The 17,031-nt window shown below is 48.1% G+C and overlaps 1 protein-coding gene across 1 annotated transcript in view; it reads left to right on the top strand.

The window, feature by feature from the left end:
* megf8 (multiple EGF-like-domains 8) overlaps positions 1–17,031 on the top strand; it is a 124,859-nt gene that overhangs the window by 20,492 nt on the left and 87,336 nt on the right. Inside the window, exons 9-13 of the mRNA XM_063056749.1 lie at positions 1,268–1,413; positions 1,730–1,855; positions 6,495–6,652; positions 7,309–7,416; positions 9,721–9,868. Coding sequence (XP_062912819.1) covers positions 1,268–1,413; positions 1,730–1,855; positions 6,495–6,652; positions 7,309–7,416; positions 9,721–9,868 — 686 coding nt within the window. The remainder of the gene's footprint in view (positions 1–1,267; positions 1,414–1,729; positions 1,856–6,494; positions 6,653–7,308; positions 7,417–9,720; positions 9,869–17,031) is intronic.

The raw sequence follows: 17,031 nt of genomic DNA, 5'->3' as shown, positions 1-17,031 counted from the left end.
ACGGGTCAATTTACAACAACCAAGAGACCTACTAACTAGTTCGTCTTTGGACTGTGGGAGGAAATCAGGACACCCAGAGGAAAGCCACACGTGCACAGGATGGACCATACAAACTTGCTTATGGAAGATGCTGGAATTGAACTTTGAACTCTGATGCTCCCAGCTGTAATAGTGCTGTGCTAACCGTGACACCCCCTTGTATTGGTCACTGCTGCGCTGGCTGTTCACTCTATCTACTGTGTGTGCCACTTATCATTTTGCATGCCTCTGCCAAATTGATAAAACAAACTACAAGCTGGAGCTTCTGTACAAATGCAATGCTGGAGGAACTCAGGTAGCCTCTGGGGGGTGGTGGGAGGGTGTGGAATGCTGCCTGACCTGCTGAGTTCATCCAACGTTGACCATTTGGAAACTGGGACAATGAGACCTTATAGAAGTAGTTAAAATGATGAGAGGCGTAGATCTTTTCTCCAAGTTACGGGAACCCAAAACTAGAGGCTATAGTTTTAATAGGGACCTGAGGAGCAACTTCTTCCACCCAGAGGTGCGAGTATAGGGAACGAGCTGCCTGAGGAAATCGTTGAGGCAGGTACATTTAAGAAGCACTGGGAGGAGTATGGGTCAAATGAAGGAAATTAGGACTGTAGGGTTGGCAGGGATCAGTTGGGCCGTAGGGCCTGTATCCATTCCGCATTGTTCAGTGACCCTAAATGGACAGGTTAAGAGTCTTCTATGGGTCGAGAGAGTGGAGGGGGAAGACTAGGGCAAGAACTGGCACGTGATTGTGAGGGATGGTGCGTGGGCAGGCTGATTGCGATCGACCGTCCATTTCTCTCCACAGATGCTGCCTGACACTCTGAGTCCGTTCAGTTTCCTCGCTGCTTGGCAGAGGGGTCTGTTGGCAGGAAGCACAGGTTTGGGGTCAAGGGAAAGGGATTCGGAGGGGACCTGAACCACCGTACCTTCCCTGGGGGTGGGGTGGGGAGGGAGGCTTCAAATTGGGAGTGTGCTGCCAATAGTGTGGTGGTGGAGGGTGGGTCATGCAATATCTGTCTCAGAATCTATGAGATGGACGAGACTGCATACCAGGTGCTGGTGAGCAGGATCAGTTCAGATGTTGAGCATCGACATGATGGGTCAAAGGGCCTCGATCTGAGCCCCCATGGGCTCTCCACCCTTTGGCCCACTGCCTCCAGCGCTCTGCCGCAGCATTCCCCAGCACTTGCCCAACTTCGGGGATTTCACAGTGCTGCTGTCTCTCCTACAGGTTCAGCTACCGGACGAATACAACACACGCCTTCCACGTAGACCAGCGCTACTGGAGCACCTTGAAGTCTCGTCCCTCGGCTGCCAGCCCACGGGAGCAGGCCTTTCACTCCGCCACCCTCATCGGCAACTACATGGTGGTGTATGGTGAGTCAGGGCCGTTCCACTGGTCGTAGCGTGACTGTGTGGGTGGGGCAGCTCTGTGGCTCTTGGCAGGAGAGGGTCTCATTCGGGGTGTGAATGTGAACCCAGGGGGCAGATTTGGGACCCTCAGAGGAGCAGGAGGGCGAGTGATGTCTCGGGGAGGAGAATGGGTGACTTCTCGGGGTGGCGGGTGATGCCTTGGGGAGCAGGTGCGGTGGGGTGCAGGGCGCTGGGTGATGCCGTGGGGTGCAGGGCGTTGGGTGACGCCTCGGGGAGTGGGAGGTTGCTCCGGTCTGACCCTATCCCCCTTGTGGTGTAGGTGGGAATGTTCACATTCACTACCAGGAGGAGAAATGCTACGACGACAGGGTCTACTTCTACCACCTGGGCTGCCACCAGTGGGTGTCCGGCGAGGAGCTTGGTTTGCTCATCAGCTCCGGAGATGGTAAGGACGACTGATCTCCCACTGCCAGAGGCAGATGATGGATGGCCCTCGGATGTGTGTTGGGCTCCCTACACTGGGAGGCCTGCACTGTGTTACAGAAAGTAGTGCGGGTCGACATTCACTAGTCTGACTACCTGTAATCCGGTTCTTCGATAATCCGCACTGATTTCTAATTTTCTGCGCAACTGTAATTTCAAATTTTCCGTGCCACTGTACCAATCTGCTGTGCATTGTTTTGGTTGCGCTAGATCTGTTCATGTGTTGGCGCGCTCTTGTAAGCACAGACAGGCGATTCCTGCTTGTTTTCCTGCATTTATTAATATCATTTGCATCTCACTTGCCTGCAGCGGGGGAGCTGGCGTGCGATGGGTTGGTCCGCCTTCTCGCCCGCCTTTCGGCAGTCGTGCAGTGCCCTCCGGCATTGCCCGGCCGGCGTTCTGTTCTCTTCTGCCTACGACCTCAGATCAGGCCTGGTGACCCACTGAATTTAAGCCTATTGCTAAGCGGAGGAAAAGAAACTAACAAGGATTCCCTCAGTAACTGCGAGTGCAATGCAGTCTTTGGGGTAACTGCAAGTCTGTGTCTTTGCTATCGCTTAGCTCACGCTTGAGTGCTGGTAGCGGGTACGCTTTATTTTTTTGCTGGTGGGGAGGGGAGATTGTTGCTGGCTGCTGCTTACGCGCGGGAGGGAGGGGAGAATGGGGGGGAACTTCGGGTTCTAACATTTAACTGTCACTTATTCTTTGGGGCACTTCTCTGTTTTCGTAGATGGTTGCAAAGAAAGAGCATTGCAGGATGTATATTGTATACATTTCTCTGACATTAAATGAACCTTTGAATCCTTTGATATTTTAAAGGTATGATGAGGCAGTTAGCTATTGCTTAATGTGATCCTTCTGTAGTTCGCCATTGTCACAAATCCGGCACTCCTCAGGTCCCAGTGGTGCCGGATTATAGAAGGTCGACCTGTATTCAATCTACACAGCAGGGAAACAGCTCCTTCAGCCCAACTGATCCATGCTGATCGATGTCCCCTCCCACTTGCCTGCTTTTGGCCCATATCCTTCAAATCGGAGTTCCCAACCTTTTCTATGCCGTGAGCTAATACCATTCACCAAGTCCGTGGACCCCAGGTTGGGAACCCCTGCTCTAAACCTTTCCTGGTTTTTGTACCTGCCCAAACACTTAAATGTTGTAATTGTACTCACCGTTGTCACTTCCGCTGTGTACCCAGCACCCGCCTCGGGTTCCCCTTTCAATCTTGCCTGTCTCACTTTAAATCTGTGCCCTTAAGCGTTCGACTCTCCTGTCTGTGACAAAATGGAGGGAAACATTTCCATGCAGTGCACAGAAAATGTTGGAAGGACTCTGCAAGTCAGGCAGCGTTAATGGAGGGGAATAAAAAGGTGACGTTTAGGGCCAAGACCCTTCATCAGGACTGGGAAGCAAAGGGCAGAAACATCAACTCCATGGATGCTGTCTAACTTGTTGAGTTCCTCCAGTGTTATGTGTCTGTTGCTCAAGATTTCCAGCATCTGCAGAATCTCTTGTGTTCAGAAGCTCTGTGGATTGCCCTTCAGACAGTTCCAGAACTGGTCAGCATGGAGAGGGGGAGAAAACCAAACTGGGCATTGGGTCAGGCAGCACCTGCGGAAGGAATTGAACAGTTGGCATTTCGGATCGAGACTTCATCTTGACTTGGGTCAGATATTGAGTGAAGTTTCCTCAGCTCTCCACCATAAAACGCACTGCGGGGATCTGATAATCACGCTGCCTCCTGCTGTGTGTTGGAACCCAGCTGCTGGTCTGTCTTGCTGGAACCAGGGATACTGCGTGGATAGTGGCATCTGCTTTCCTTTGGCACACAGGCAGTGTCAGAGTGCGTTTCGATGTCATACTGGGGAGTGTAGTGCCATTTATTGTTGTCAGATTTACCAAGGTACAGTGAAAAGCTTGCATACTGTTCATACAGATCAAATCATTACACGGTACATTGAGGTAGAACAAAATAAAAATGATGACAATGCAGGATAATATGTAACAGCTGCAGAGAAATGGGATTTGCAGTAAGATGGTGGCATGTTCGACTGCAGCGGCTTCTACAGGGTCAACCAAAGGTGTTATTTTCTTCTTTAAACTTATTTTTTTATGATTGCAAGACCCTGCTGGACATTAAAAACTTCTAGTACTGCAGGTCCACCCCCCGCCACCATCAGCAAGTTGCTCATTGGCGAGGAAACTGAGGGAGCTGGACTTGGTGCGATCGAGCTGCTGCCTGCGTCAGAGAGGCATCAGTGCAGTCTAACAGCGGGTGATCGTTTTGGTCACTTTTCTTGTGATCGCGAGACCCCGTTGGACATTGTTAATGTGGAGTGCTGCAAGCTCGATTCACCGATTTATTGGCGGAGGGCAGGGGAAGCTGCGTGGCCTCGGTCGTAGCAAGGACTAGGCCTCAAGCTGCAGTACTGCTGCTCGGGAGAGAGGCGTTGGAGTCAGTGCAGCCCACCAAAGGCGGTGTGGCGTGGCGATAAAAGCTGCAATCAGTACTGCTGCTCGGGAGAGAGGCGTTGGAGTCAGTGCAGCCCACCAAAGGCGGTGTGGCGTGGTGATGAAAGCTGCAATCAGTACTGCTGCTCGGGAGAGAGGCGTTGGAGTCAGTGCACCCCACCAAAGGCGGTGTGGCGTGGCGATGAAAGCTGCAATCAGTACTGCTGCTCGGGAGAGAGGCGTTGGAGTCAGTGCACCCCACCAAAGGCAATGTGGTACGGCGATTAAAGCTGCAATCAGTACTGCCCCCCAGTGTTTACTCAGCAGATGACAAGCTGTATTGAATTCGACTGCGACTGCTGCAACATTCATGGACTCAAGGTCTTGGACTAAATTTCTTTTGTACGGCAGTATTTTACTGATATCTTGCATGTGCTGTGTTATATGTGCAATATGTGTCTTGTGCTATGTGTGAATGTTGGTACTGTGTTTGTTACTCTGGCACCTTGGACCCGGAGTAACACTGTTTCGTTTGGCTGTACTCATGGGTGTTCATGTATGGTTAGTCGACAATTAAACATGAACTTGGAAGTGCTAACAGTAAGGTGCAAGGTCTTATAACAAGGTATGTTAGTTTAAAAGTCCAATTTAGCGTATTAGGAACAGTTTGATAGTCTCTGAGCCTGGTGGGACACACCTCCAGGCGTTTGTATCTTCTGCCAGGAGGGAAAGGGGAGAAGAGAGAATGTGTGGGGTGAGTTGCTTTACTGAGGCCATAGTGTAGACTGAGTCTATGGAGAGGCTGCTTTCAATGATGTGCTGAGCTGAATCCTCACTTCTGCAGATTCTCGTGGCCATGGCCAGAGCCGTTGCCACTATGCCGGGGACGCTATGCCCAAGCTGTGAATCATCCAGACAGGGTAAAAAAATTGGTAACGGTCGACAGGAACAAGCCAGATTTCATCAGCGTCTTGTGGAAGGCAAGGCATTAGTGAGCTTTCCTGGCAATAATATCTCCGTGGTTGGACCAGGGCAGGTTGTTGGTGAAGCTCTGAACCCTCTTGACCTCAGCACTGTCGATGTAGACAGGAGGATGTGCACCACCCCCCCCTTCCTAAAGTCAGTGACCTGCTCATTGTTGTCATGGCACCACGTGATTAAGCTCCCTTTCTGCTCCCTCTATTGCTGAAGCCCTTGTCTCATTTTGGAAAATGAGGTGATGTTGGGCGCAGTGGTAGAGCCAGTGTCTCGCTGCTGGAGAGCTCAGGGTCAGCCCCATCCTCTGCCGCTGTCTGTGAGGAGAGAAGGTAAAAGCCCCCCCTCCCCCAGTGCAATGGTTCACCCCTTGTCCCAGTGAGGTGTGGCATCGGTGGATTAATCAACTGTTGTAAACTGCCCCCACCCACCTCAGTGTGTGAGTGAGGGATGGAATCTTGGGGTTGTGGTGATGGGGAGAATGGAATGGGAATGACTATAAACAGGAGGTGGTTGGTTAGCACAGACTGGGTGGGCCGGAGGGACTGTCTCCATTTTCCTGATCAGATTGACCTGGAGGCCAGGATATCGCTGCCTCAGTAAAGCAACCAGTGTAATCAAAGACCCCTCTCACCCTGGACATTCTGTCGTCTCCCCTCCCATGTACCACCAGGCTCAAGGACAGATTCTACCCCATTGTTATGAGACTATCGACAGATCCCTAGTATGATGAGATTAACCTCACAATCTACCTTGTTATGATCTAAAACCTTATAGTCTACCTGCATTGCACTCTCTCTGTAGCTGCTACACTTTATTCTGCATTCTGTTATTGCTTAACCTTGTTCTACCTCAATGCACTGTGTGATAATCTGACCTGTGTGAGCACTGTGCAAGACTAAACTTTCACTGTCCCTCGGTAAAGGTGACAATAATAAACCAATTTGGCAGCCCTGGTTCTCTCCCCACAGACGCTACCTGACCTGCTGAGTGTTTCAGTGTGTGGATTTTTGAAAAATGTGATATGAACTGTCCAGTCTGGAGGTGACAGAGCAAACATCTGCGGCAGTGTCTGCTGCACAGACTAGCTCTGGATGATGGAAGAGAAAGTCATGGAGGCAGGGGTGCCCACAGTGGTCTCTGAACCTGTCCTGCCTGTGTGTGTGTGTCTCTGCAGGTTGGGAGAACCGGTCACTCCGGGGACGCTACGCCCACGTGGCTGCATTGATGAACGGGAACGTCCTGCTGATGGCGGGGGGCTTCAGCGGGTGGCCCCTTGCTGACCTGGTGGCCTACAAGGTTCCCATCTTTGTGTCGCAGGTCTTGGTGCAGAATGTGAGTGTCGACCGGGGCTGGGGGGGGGGGGGAGTGGGGGGAGGGCTGTGTCCCTGGGAGATGGCAGCAGAGGTCCCGAGAGAGGCTGGGCTTCCCTGGGCAGGGAAGGGTGGGCTGGGTGACGGGGTTGGCCAGAGCGGAGGAGGCGGGAAGGTGGGAGGAGGAGAATAGGGAGGTGGGTGTGGAGTATTGTTTGGCTAGATTGGGAGAGGTGTATGAGGGGATGGGGAGTGGGCAGGGAGAAGGCTAGGTGGGAGGCCGTATTGTTTGGGGGGGGGATATGGAAAGAGGTATGTGGGCTGACTTGAGGACCTCCCTCAGGACTCTCAGACACAGATGATGCAGCAACCCGCGTGGGTGTCATGGCAGTGGGGGAGAAGGGTTTGTCCTGTGTACAGGATGAACAGTCTGTAGCCCCAATGCCCAGAGCTGTTTGTTTCTGTGCCCAAGTGGGCTGGGAGGGCCAACACTGAGCAGTGGTGAGTGCCCTCTCTGTACGAGGTTGCCTGTGGCCATGGTTTGACTGGGGAACTGGTACCAGCACCTGCTGACCCTGTCTCTGTCTCCACCACTCTCCCCCCGCCCCAAAAAAAAACCCCACTCTCCGCTCCTTCTTCCTTGCCCATCCCACTCCCTGTGCCTCCCCCTTCCCACAGGTGCACTTGGACTACTGCTCACTGTACGGAGAGGAGACGTCCTGCAGCAGGGACCCCGAATGTGTGTGGTGTCAGTTGGGATGTCAGACTTACCAGGCTCACAGCACAGTGAGTGTTGGGGTTTGTGTGGAGGGGTGGGGGAGAAGTGTGACCTGTGTTGGGTTAGTGGGTGCAGCCCTGACCTTGGGTGCTGTCTGTTGGTGGAGTTTTCACGTTCCCCCCCTCCCACTCTCTCTCCCCCATGGTTAAGGAGCTGGTGTAGGAGGCAGGGTCTTCAGGTACAGGGATCACTGGGCTCTCTCCCTGGGTGAGTGGAACCTGTACAAGAAGGATGACCAATACGGTTGCAGAGCTTTTTGCTAGTGCCGTCTGAGAGGGTTTACCCTGGGGTTTCAGGTGGTGTGAATGTGAGCTGTAGTCGCAGCGAGTGGAGCACAGGAGACTGAGGGGAGATTCGATAGAGCCATACAAAATTATGAGGGATATTGATAGAATGCAAGCAGGCTTTTTCTGGTGGGGGGGGAGGGTTGGATGAGGCTAGAGCTTGTCGTCATAGGTTCAGGTGAAAGATAAAATATTTAAGGGTAATCTGAGGGGGAAATGCCTTCAGTCAGAGGGTGGGGCAAGTGTACAACAAGCTGCCATTGGAATTGTAGATGCGTGTTTATGAGAAGTTTGGATTTGAGGGATGTGGAGGGGTATGATCCAGCTGCAGGTAGATGGGACGAGGCAAAAGACTGGGCTGGCATGGACTAGATGGGCCAAAAGGCCTGTTTCTGTTCCGTAGTGCTCTTTGACACTGAGTAGAGGAGTTGATGGAAGGCTGATGTTGGGTTAGTTCATTTTGAAGGAAGGGTGACTGGGACTGACGGGTTAATGTGTGTTTTATTTCAATGAGTGGGCATGTGACCAAGTGGTTAAGGCATTGGACTAGCAATCTGAAGGTTGTGAGTTCGAGCTCCAGCCGAGGGAACGTGTTGTGTCCTTGAGCAAGGCACTTAATCACACGTTGCTCTGCGACGACACTGGTGCCAAGCTGTATGGGTCCTAATGCCCTTCCCTTGGACATCGGTGTCGTGGAAAGGGGAGACTTGCAGCCTGGGTAACTGCTGGTCTTCCATACAACCTTGCCCAGGCCTGCGCCCTGGAGAGTGAAGACTTTCTAGGCGCAGATCCATGGTCTTGCAAGACTAACAGATGCCTTTACTTTATTTCAATGCAAGGAGCATTACGGGTAACTTAGGGCCTGGATTACTATGTGGAGCTATGGTGTTGTGGCCATTACAGAGAGGGACAGGACTGGCAGCTCCACGTTCCTGGGGGGTTTTAGTGTGATAGAGAATTGAGGGAGTTGCTTGATCGGACAGGGAGAATGTCACAGCTGTATTCAGAGAGGATGTCCTGGAGGGCTTGTCCACTGATGTGGTACGGGTAGAGCTCAGGAATAGGAAAGGTGTAAGCACTCAAAGGGGTTTATACTTAGCCCTCCCAATAGCCAGTGGGGGAGAGCGGAGCAAATGTGAAAGCAGATTATGGAAAGATGTGAAAGCAACGTGGTTGTTGTAGTGGGAGACTTCAAACTTCCACAGTGTATGCTGCGACAACAAGGGGCTTAGATGACGAGAATCAATGCGAGGGTGCACTGTAAGGCAGTGGTCAGACTGCATGTGGAATATTTGTGAGCAATTTTGGGCCCTGTATCTAAGGAAGGATGTGCTGTCCCTGGGGAGGGTTTGGGGGTGGGGAAGGGGGGGGGCTGTCTCGGCCTGTACTCAGTGAAGTACAGAAGGATGAGATGCTGACGGGCCTAGATAAAGTGGACATAGAGAGGGTGTTTCGATTTGTGAGAGAGTATGGAGTCTGAGGGCTCAGCCTTGGAGTAAGGGGATGTTCCTTTAAAACTGAGATGAGGAATTTCTTTAGTTGTCGGGGGGTGGATGGCGCGGGGAGTGTGAGTCTGTTGAATTTGTTGCCACAGAGTTCAAATCGTTGGGTGTATTTGAGGCAGAGATTGAATGGTTCTGATGGGTTAAGGGGTTAAGGGTTACAGGGGGAAATGGGAGAGTGGGGTTGGGGGAAAGAATCCAGCCGTGACTGGTGGAGCAGCGTGAGTCTTAGGGCCAGCCAGCATGCTGTATGTGAGGCAGGTTCTGTCTTACAAACAATTGAAATTTTCAAAAAGTTTGAGGGTTGTTATGGATGGCGTGTTCTCTCCATGGTGCATCTGGGTTGTTTTGGTCACGGTTTGATTCCACAGTGTGCGTGGGTCGGTCACGGGTGGTGTGTCCCCGGCGTGCCTGGTTTGGTCACAGATGACGTGTTCTCTCTCCAGTGCGCGTGGTTCGGTCATGGAAGAGGTGTTCTGCCTCTGGTATGCATGGTTTGGTCATGGCCGGCCTGTTCTCTCCACAGTGTCCCCACGTGGGCTGTCTGGGCCTGGCGAGCCTCCTCTCGGACTGCCAGTCCTGTCTGGTGTTTGGTCAGAGCCGGGCGCAGCCCCCACAAGCGCCGGGGGTCTTTGGATGGTGTGTTCAGACCAACTCCTGTCTCCCTGTTGCAGGTAAAATCACCCCTTTTTCAGGAAGTGGAAGTATGTGAGGAATATTGAAGTCACCTCAGAGAGCTGTCAGTGCCTGTAATGTTCTCACTCTGGGTCCAGGGCCACTAAAACCGTAAGGCACAGGACCATTTGTATGTCAAATCTGCCCCACTATTCAATCTTGGCTGATCTATCAACCCCATTCTCCTGCCTTCTCCCCATAACCTTCCTTTCTCTTTTTTTTTTTGGCGTGTGCCTGCGTGCGTGTCAGTGTCGTGCGTCCGTGATGATGTCTTTTTCACGGCTTTTACAAGGTGCAGAGCGAAAGAGAGAGAGAGACTGTGTGGCGGGCCACTCCTCACACAGACATTTCCACAGTATTTTCTCTTTACTTTATGAGGACGAGTTGCAATCTTGACACTCAACCCGGCACGGATGGAAAGCGTACCCGGGAGCGGACCCGACTGGGTTTGAACCTGGGAACCTCCGCTCCCGGGTCCGGCGCTGATGTCATTGCGCCACCAGCTGGCCCCTCCCCATAACCTATCACACCCTTACCAATCAAGAACCTATCAATCTTCGTTTTAAACACACTTAATGACCTATTAACCTCCACAGCTATCTGTGGTAATGGATTCCACGGATTTGCCACCCTTTTGCTAAAGAAGTTCCTCCTTGTCTCTGTTCTAAAGGGACACTGTTCTCCTCTGTGGCTGTGCCCTCTGGTCATAGATTTTCCCACTATTGGAAATAATCTGTTCACTGTATTGAGCTCTTTCAATATCTGATTAATTTCAATGAAATCCTCCCTCATTCTTCTGAACGTCAGTGATACAGGTCCAGAGCATCAAATACTCTTCATACTCTTTCATTCCCGGTAAAGAGGGTTCTCATAAACCCTCTACAATCTCATTACATCCTTTCTTAGATATGGGACCTGAAATTGCTCAGAATGCTCCATATAGCATCCAACCAATGCCTTATGAAACCTCAGCATTACGTCCTTGTTTTTTATATTCTAGTCCTCTTGAAACGTATGCCAGCATTGCATTTGCATTTGAGAACAGGAGCTGGGAGCTGTTCAGTGAGTCTGCATCCTGTGTTCAGGCCTGTTTCTTCCTGTATGTCCACCGTGGCCCTTTCCAGCTCGGGGTTCAGAACCCCCCACCAGAGCTGACACCTTGCATGAGGCAGTCTGATCCCAAGAGGACATCTCAGTCCTTTCCCCAACAGGGCACCAGCCCCAGACATTTGTTCTTTCTTTTCTTTTTAAATCTTTTTATTAATTTTTCCAAAATTATAAAGAAAATAACAATGTTGAATCAAAGAGATTGGGATAATCTTATTGTTAATAAACATATACAGAAAAGATTTCAGATAACACAGGTCATAATAGACTTCCAAACTCACAATGTAATTAATCATAAAAAAAGAAATAAAAAGAAAAAAAGAATACAAAGAAACCCCCCCCCCAAAAAAGAAAAAAAAAACTAAATACTAAACCCAAAAAAGCAAAGGGAACAAAACAAGACTAGACCAATATCTTAAATCGAACACGTTCAGTAACGTCGTCAACTCCGTTCCACTATTCGTATATTTTAAGTTAATAAGGAGGATTCGGGAAGGTCAAATTACATCCTATGAAAACGTTGAATAAATGGTTTCCAAGTTTCTTCAAATTTAACCGAAGGATCAAAAATATCACTTCTATTTTTTTCTAAATTTAAACATACTATAGTTTGGGAAAACCATTGGAATGTAGTAGGAGGATTGGTCTCCTTCCAGTTCAATAAAATAGATCTTCTGGTCATTAAAGTAACAAATGCAATCATCCGACAGGCGACCTTTGTGAGTTCTAGTACCAGAGATCTGGGTCTGGTGCCAACTCTGTCACTGTCTGTATGGAGTCTGCACGTTCCTTCTGTGACAGGACATGGGTGCCATCTCTCCCCACACCCTAGATGCTTCAGTTTCCTTCCACTTACTGACAATGGTGGGTTAATTAGTAATTACAGGGGTAGGATCTGGAGCACTTGGTGACAATATGGGGGAATAAAATTGGTATTGGTTTATTATTGTCATGTATACCAAGGTACAGTGAAAAGCTTACCTTGTGTACTGTTAATATTAGACCATAAGATATAGGAGCAGAAGTAGGCCATTCAGCCCATCGAGTCTGCTCCGCCATTCAGTCATAGGCTGATCCAATTCTTCCAGTCATCCCCATTCCCCTGCCTTCACCCCATACCCTTTGATACCCTGGCAAATCAAGAACCTATCTATCTCTGCCTTAAATACACCAATGACTTGGCCTCCGCTTGTAGCAACAAATTCCACAGATTTACCACCCTCTGACTAAAGTAATTTCTCTGCATCTCGGTTCTAAATGGACGTCCTTCAATCCTGAAGTTGTGCCCTCTTATCCTAGAATCCCCTACCATGGGAAATAATCAGTTCAGGCCTTTTAACATTTGGAATGTTTCTATAAGATCCCCCCTTATTCTCCTGAACTCCAGGGAATACAGCCCAAGAACTGCCAGGTGTTCTTCATACAGTAACCCTTTCATTCCCGGAATCATTCTCGTTAATCTTCTTTGAACCTTCTCAAATGTCAGTATATTCTTTCTAAAATAAGGAGCCCAAATCTGCACACAGAACTCCAAGTGTGGTCTCATGAGTGCCTTATAGAGCCTCAACATTACATCCCTGCTCTTATATTCTATACCTCTAGAAATGGATTGCATTTGCCTTCTTCACAACCGACTCGACCTGCGGGTTAACCTTTAGGGTATCTTTCACAAGGACTCCCAAGTCCCTTTGCATCTCTGCATTTTGAATTCTCTCCCCATCTAAATAATAGTCTGCTGTTTATTTCTTCCACCAAAGTGCATGACCATACACTTTCCAACATTGTATTTCATTTGCCACTTCTTTGCCCATTCCCCTCAACTATCTTAAATCTCTCTGCAGGCTCTCTGTTTCCTCAACTCTACCCGCTCCTCCACGTACTGTATCTTTATATCATCGGCAAATTTAGCCACAAATCTATTAGTACCGTAGTCCAAATCATTGACGTACATCGTAAAAAGCAGTGGTCCCAACACTGACCCCTGTGGAGCTCCACTGGTAACTAGAATAGGACCCCTTTATTCCCACTCTCTGTTTTCTGCCAACCAGCCAATGCTCCACCCATGCTAGTAACTCCCCTGTAATTCCATGGGCCCTTCTCTTGCTAAACAGCCTTGTATGTGTAACCCTCTCACCGTAGGCTCATAATGAGTTAACTATAACTGTGAATGCAAAGTAACAGCAACACAACTCTACAGTGCATGGGAAGAATGATGACTTCTGTATCTGTCCATTTCTGTGAGCATTTCACCATCTTCTTCCACCCTGTTTGTTGTTCATTTTCTTTCCACTGGTCCAGTGCTTTCTGTAGAAAATGGCTACCTGTTCTTTTCCCGGTCACCTGACTGTCCGAAGTCCTAACAAGACAAATCCTACTGGCTAATTCAGCAAACCTAATTTAATCAACTCAATTTTTATTTTAAACGGCTAAAATGTAATATTCGATTGTATAATCTAATTATAGGACCACTTTTTTAAGGTTTGCATTTTGAGAAGATCTGCAGAAAATAAAATGCTAAAGCATGGTCTTAAACCAGGGTAATACATTCGCCACCCCTCTCCCACACCAAAATAGGCTTGTCCTCATGACTAAACCTTTGGGACCTATCAAACCCATTATAATAACACACTTATACTCAGTAACAATAACAGTTACGTTCAGACTTATGGTCTGACAGTATTCAGGCATACGGCTGAGGGCGTTCAAATGAATTAAGAGATTACAGGACCTCCAGCCCATTTGTAAAGGGGTGTTACATATCTCTCCATTGTGATTGACATAACTAGGCCAGCCTGTCTGGAGGCTTCCTGACTCTGAGATCTTCTTGTCTCCGTTTCTTCAGCCTTTAATAGTTTATCTCTCAGTCACTATTTCATCAGTTTGGGTATTTTCTCATGATTTTTCATGTTTACTTTGAGATGAATCGTCTTATCTATCATTCGTTCCTTTCTGCAACTCCGTTTCCCCTGCCCTCTGACTAGACCAGGCTTCACCTTCAATTATATTGTTGTCCATTCCCTTTTCGCTATCTAATATCACCTCTGGTTATCCAGTGGTTGTATTCTCCACTTTACCCAGATCTGTTCTGAAAGGCTCTGACATCTCTTCATCAACTTTTCTTGGGAGGTTTTCATAAGGTAAATCATACTACATTCCAATTTCCTCAACTGAGTCTGTGCAGTATTTAATGGATTCATTTGGTTCCTCTTTTACAGATTTCTCTTTATCTTTCCATTGAAACCGTACTGTTGGCTGACTTATCTTCAGCTTATTTCTTTTCTTTTTTTCATCTTCTTTGCAGAGTTCTTTTACTAGGAGTAGGTTCTACGTCAGAGTCTGGGTCAATGTGTACTCCCTGTCTTAGAGGTAAAAGATAATTCTGATGGAGAATTTTTACAGGACCATTTCTATCTACTGGTTTCAACTAAAAAACTGGCAAATTTGGCATCTGACTTACTACTACAGGAGGTGTAGAAACCCAGTGGTTGGCCAACTTATGCTTCCATTGCAGTCCTAAATTTCTTATTAGAACTCCATCTCCAGGCATCAGTTGAGAAAATTTAATCTTTTGATGGTATCTCTCTTTTTTTTGGTTTTGTTTTCTAGCTAAAAACACTGCTAGTTCATAAGCTTTTTGCATTTCTTACTTAACATGAGAAGTTTTCTGTGGAAAGTCCTCACTAGAGATTCCAAACCAAAGATCCACAGGTAATCTCACTTTGTGTCTGAACATTAAATGGTATGACAAGTAGCCAGTGGCTTCATTCTGTGTAGAGTTTAACCAAGTGTCCAAAATGCTGACTTCCATTGCTCCTTTTCTTGGCATCAAGAGTCCCCAGTAAGTCTAACAATGTCCTGTTAAATATCTCGGGGTGAGCATCACCCTGAGGGTGCTATGACATTGTCCTTGACTTCTTGAATCCAAACACGCTCCGCAGCTCAATGTGTGAGACTGCTCTCAAAATCCCTTCCCTGATCACTGTGCATGCTTCGCGCGAGGCCATAGTGAATGAAGTATTTCTCCCACAATACATTTGCAACTGTGGACGCTCTCTGATCCTTTGTGGGGAAAAGCTTGAGTGTATCTGGTGCAATGATCAGTGATGACCAAGACATTTGCAGTGTCATTTGAATGAAGCTCAATGGAAAGAAAATCCATGCACATGAGATCAAGTGGTCCAGTGCTTTGTAGGTGAAACAAGGGAACAACTCCTTTAGATAGCGTCTTTCTCTGAATACAACGAGTGCATGACTTACAGTAATCTTCAACTTGCTTCATTCGTGGCCAGTAGAAACTATCTCTGACTAATCCATAAGTCTTGTCAAATCCCAGTGACCTCACTACAACCTTCCTGTACTTCTCAGGCAAAATTAACTGAGAGCATTAAGTTCTGTTTGGAGGAGAAGTAACCCTGTATAGGACTTTATTCCTCAACTGCAATTTTTCCCATTCTCTCAACAGTCAGAGTATTTAGGGTGTTTGGTCTTCCCAGTTTTTGAAATTTCTCCCATGAAAATGGCTGACTAAGGGTCATCTTGCTGTGCTGCTGACAATTCAACAGGGCTCAAGCAGACAACCCTTTCATATTCAGCATAGTCAGGTTGCAGTATGCTTGGGGCACTGCAAAGCTAGAACAGCCCAAGTGATCGACAGCTCATTGTCTTTGCTCTGATTTGCCATCTGTGGAAAACTGGCGCATTGCTTTAACACTCAAGGCAGGAATGTCCTCCCGGTCTGTCAGTATCCGGCATCTCATAAGGATGCCGTGATAATGTATCCGTGTTAACGTTCTGACTTCCTGGCCTCTATTTAAGGCTGCAATCATAGACAGACAATGCTGCCCGCCAGAGATGACGTGTGGCAACCAATTTTGCTGAGGTCAAAATATAAGTTAGTAGGTTTTTGTCAGTTCTCACCTAACACTTAGCACCATATAGATAATCACAAACAAGAGAAAATCAGCAGATGCTGGAAATCCAAGTAACACACACAAAATGCTGGAGGAACTCAGCAGGTCAGGCTGCATTTATGGAAAGAATACAGTCGACGTTCCTGGCTGAGACCCTTCATCAGGGACCAGGTAGATAATCATTGAGCTTGTCTACCACTGCCCATTTCAATGCCAGAAACTCCAATTTGTGAGCAAGGTAGTTTCGTTTGGGTGGCAACAAACTCCGGCTAATGATAGAAACAGGTCTCAGGCTTTCACCTTGGCCTTGATATAATACTCCAAATTAGGCCTCACCAATGCATTATACAACTCAACATAGCATCCCATCTCCTGTAGTTCTTCCAGCATTCTGTGTGTGTTTCTTGTACTAAATACAACGCTTTCTTTACGACCCTATGTACCTGTGACACCACTTTCAATGAATTATGGACCTGTATTCTCAGATCCCCAGATCCCTTTGTTCTACAGCACTCCTCAGTGCCCTACCGTCACTGTATAAGACCTACCCTGGTTGGTCCTACTGAAGTGCAAAGCCTTGCACTTGTCTGCATTAAATTCCATCTGCCATTTTTCACTCTGCAAGCTCTGATAGTCTTCCTCTCTGTCCACTACACCCCAATCTTGCTGTCATCTGCAAACTTGCTAATGCAGTGAATTATCCAGAATGTTGTTATAGGTGACAAACAACAATGGACCCAGCATCGATCCCTACAACAAACTACAAGTCACAGGCCTCCAGTCAGAGAGGCAATAATCTACAACCACCCTCTGGCTTCTATCACAAAGCCAATGTCTAATCCAATTTACTACCTCATCTTGAGTGCCAAGCAACTGAACCTTCTTGACCAAGGTTCCATGTAGGACCTTGTCAAGTGCCTTGCTGAAGTCCATCTAGACAACAGCCACTGCCTTGCCTTCATCCACTTTCCTGGTAATTTCTTGAAAAACTCTACAAGATTGGTTAGACACGACCTGAGGTCTTAACAATATCTGTCTCCACTTGCTGTTCTGGCAATCTGGTTCCCATTCCCCTACAACTCTCGTTTAAACTCCTTTGTGCAGCACTAGCAAACCTTCTTGCTACGGTATTAGTCCCCCTCCAG

The sequence above is a fragment of the Mobula hypostoma genome, chromosome 8 (assembly GCF_963921235.1).
Source record: "Mobula hypostoma chromosome 8, sMobHyp1.1, whole genome shotgun sequence".
In the NCBI taxonomy this organism is placed as follows: Eukaryota; Metazoa; Chordata; class Chondrichthyes; order Myliobatiformes; family Myliobatidae; genus Mobula; species Mobula hypostoma.
The sequence above is the reverse complement of the archived record's forward strand: the minus strand, read 5'-3'. Positions and strand labels throughout refer to the sequence as shown.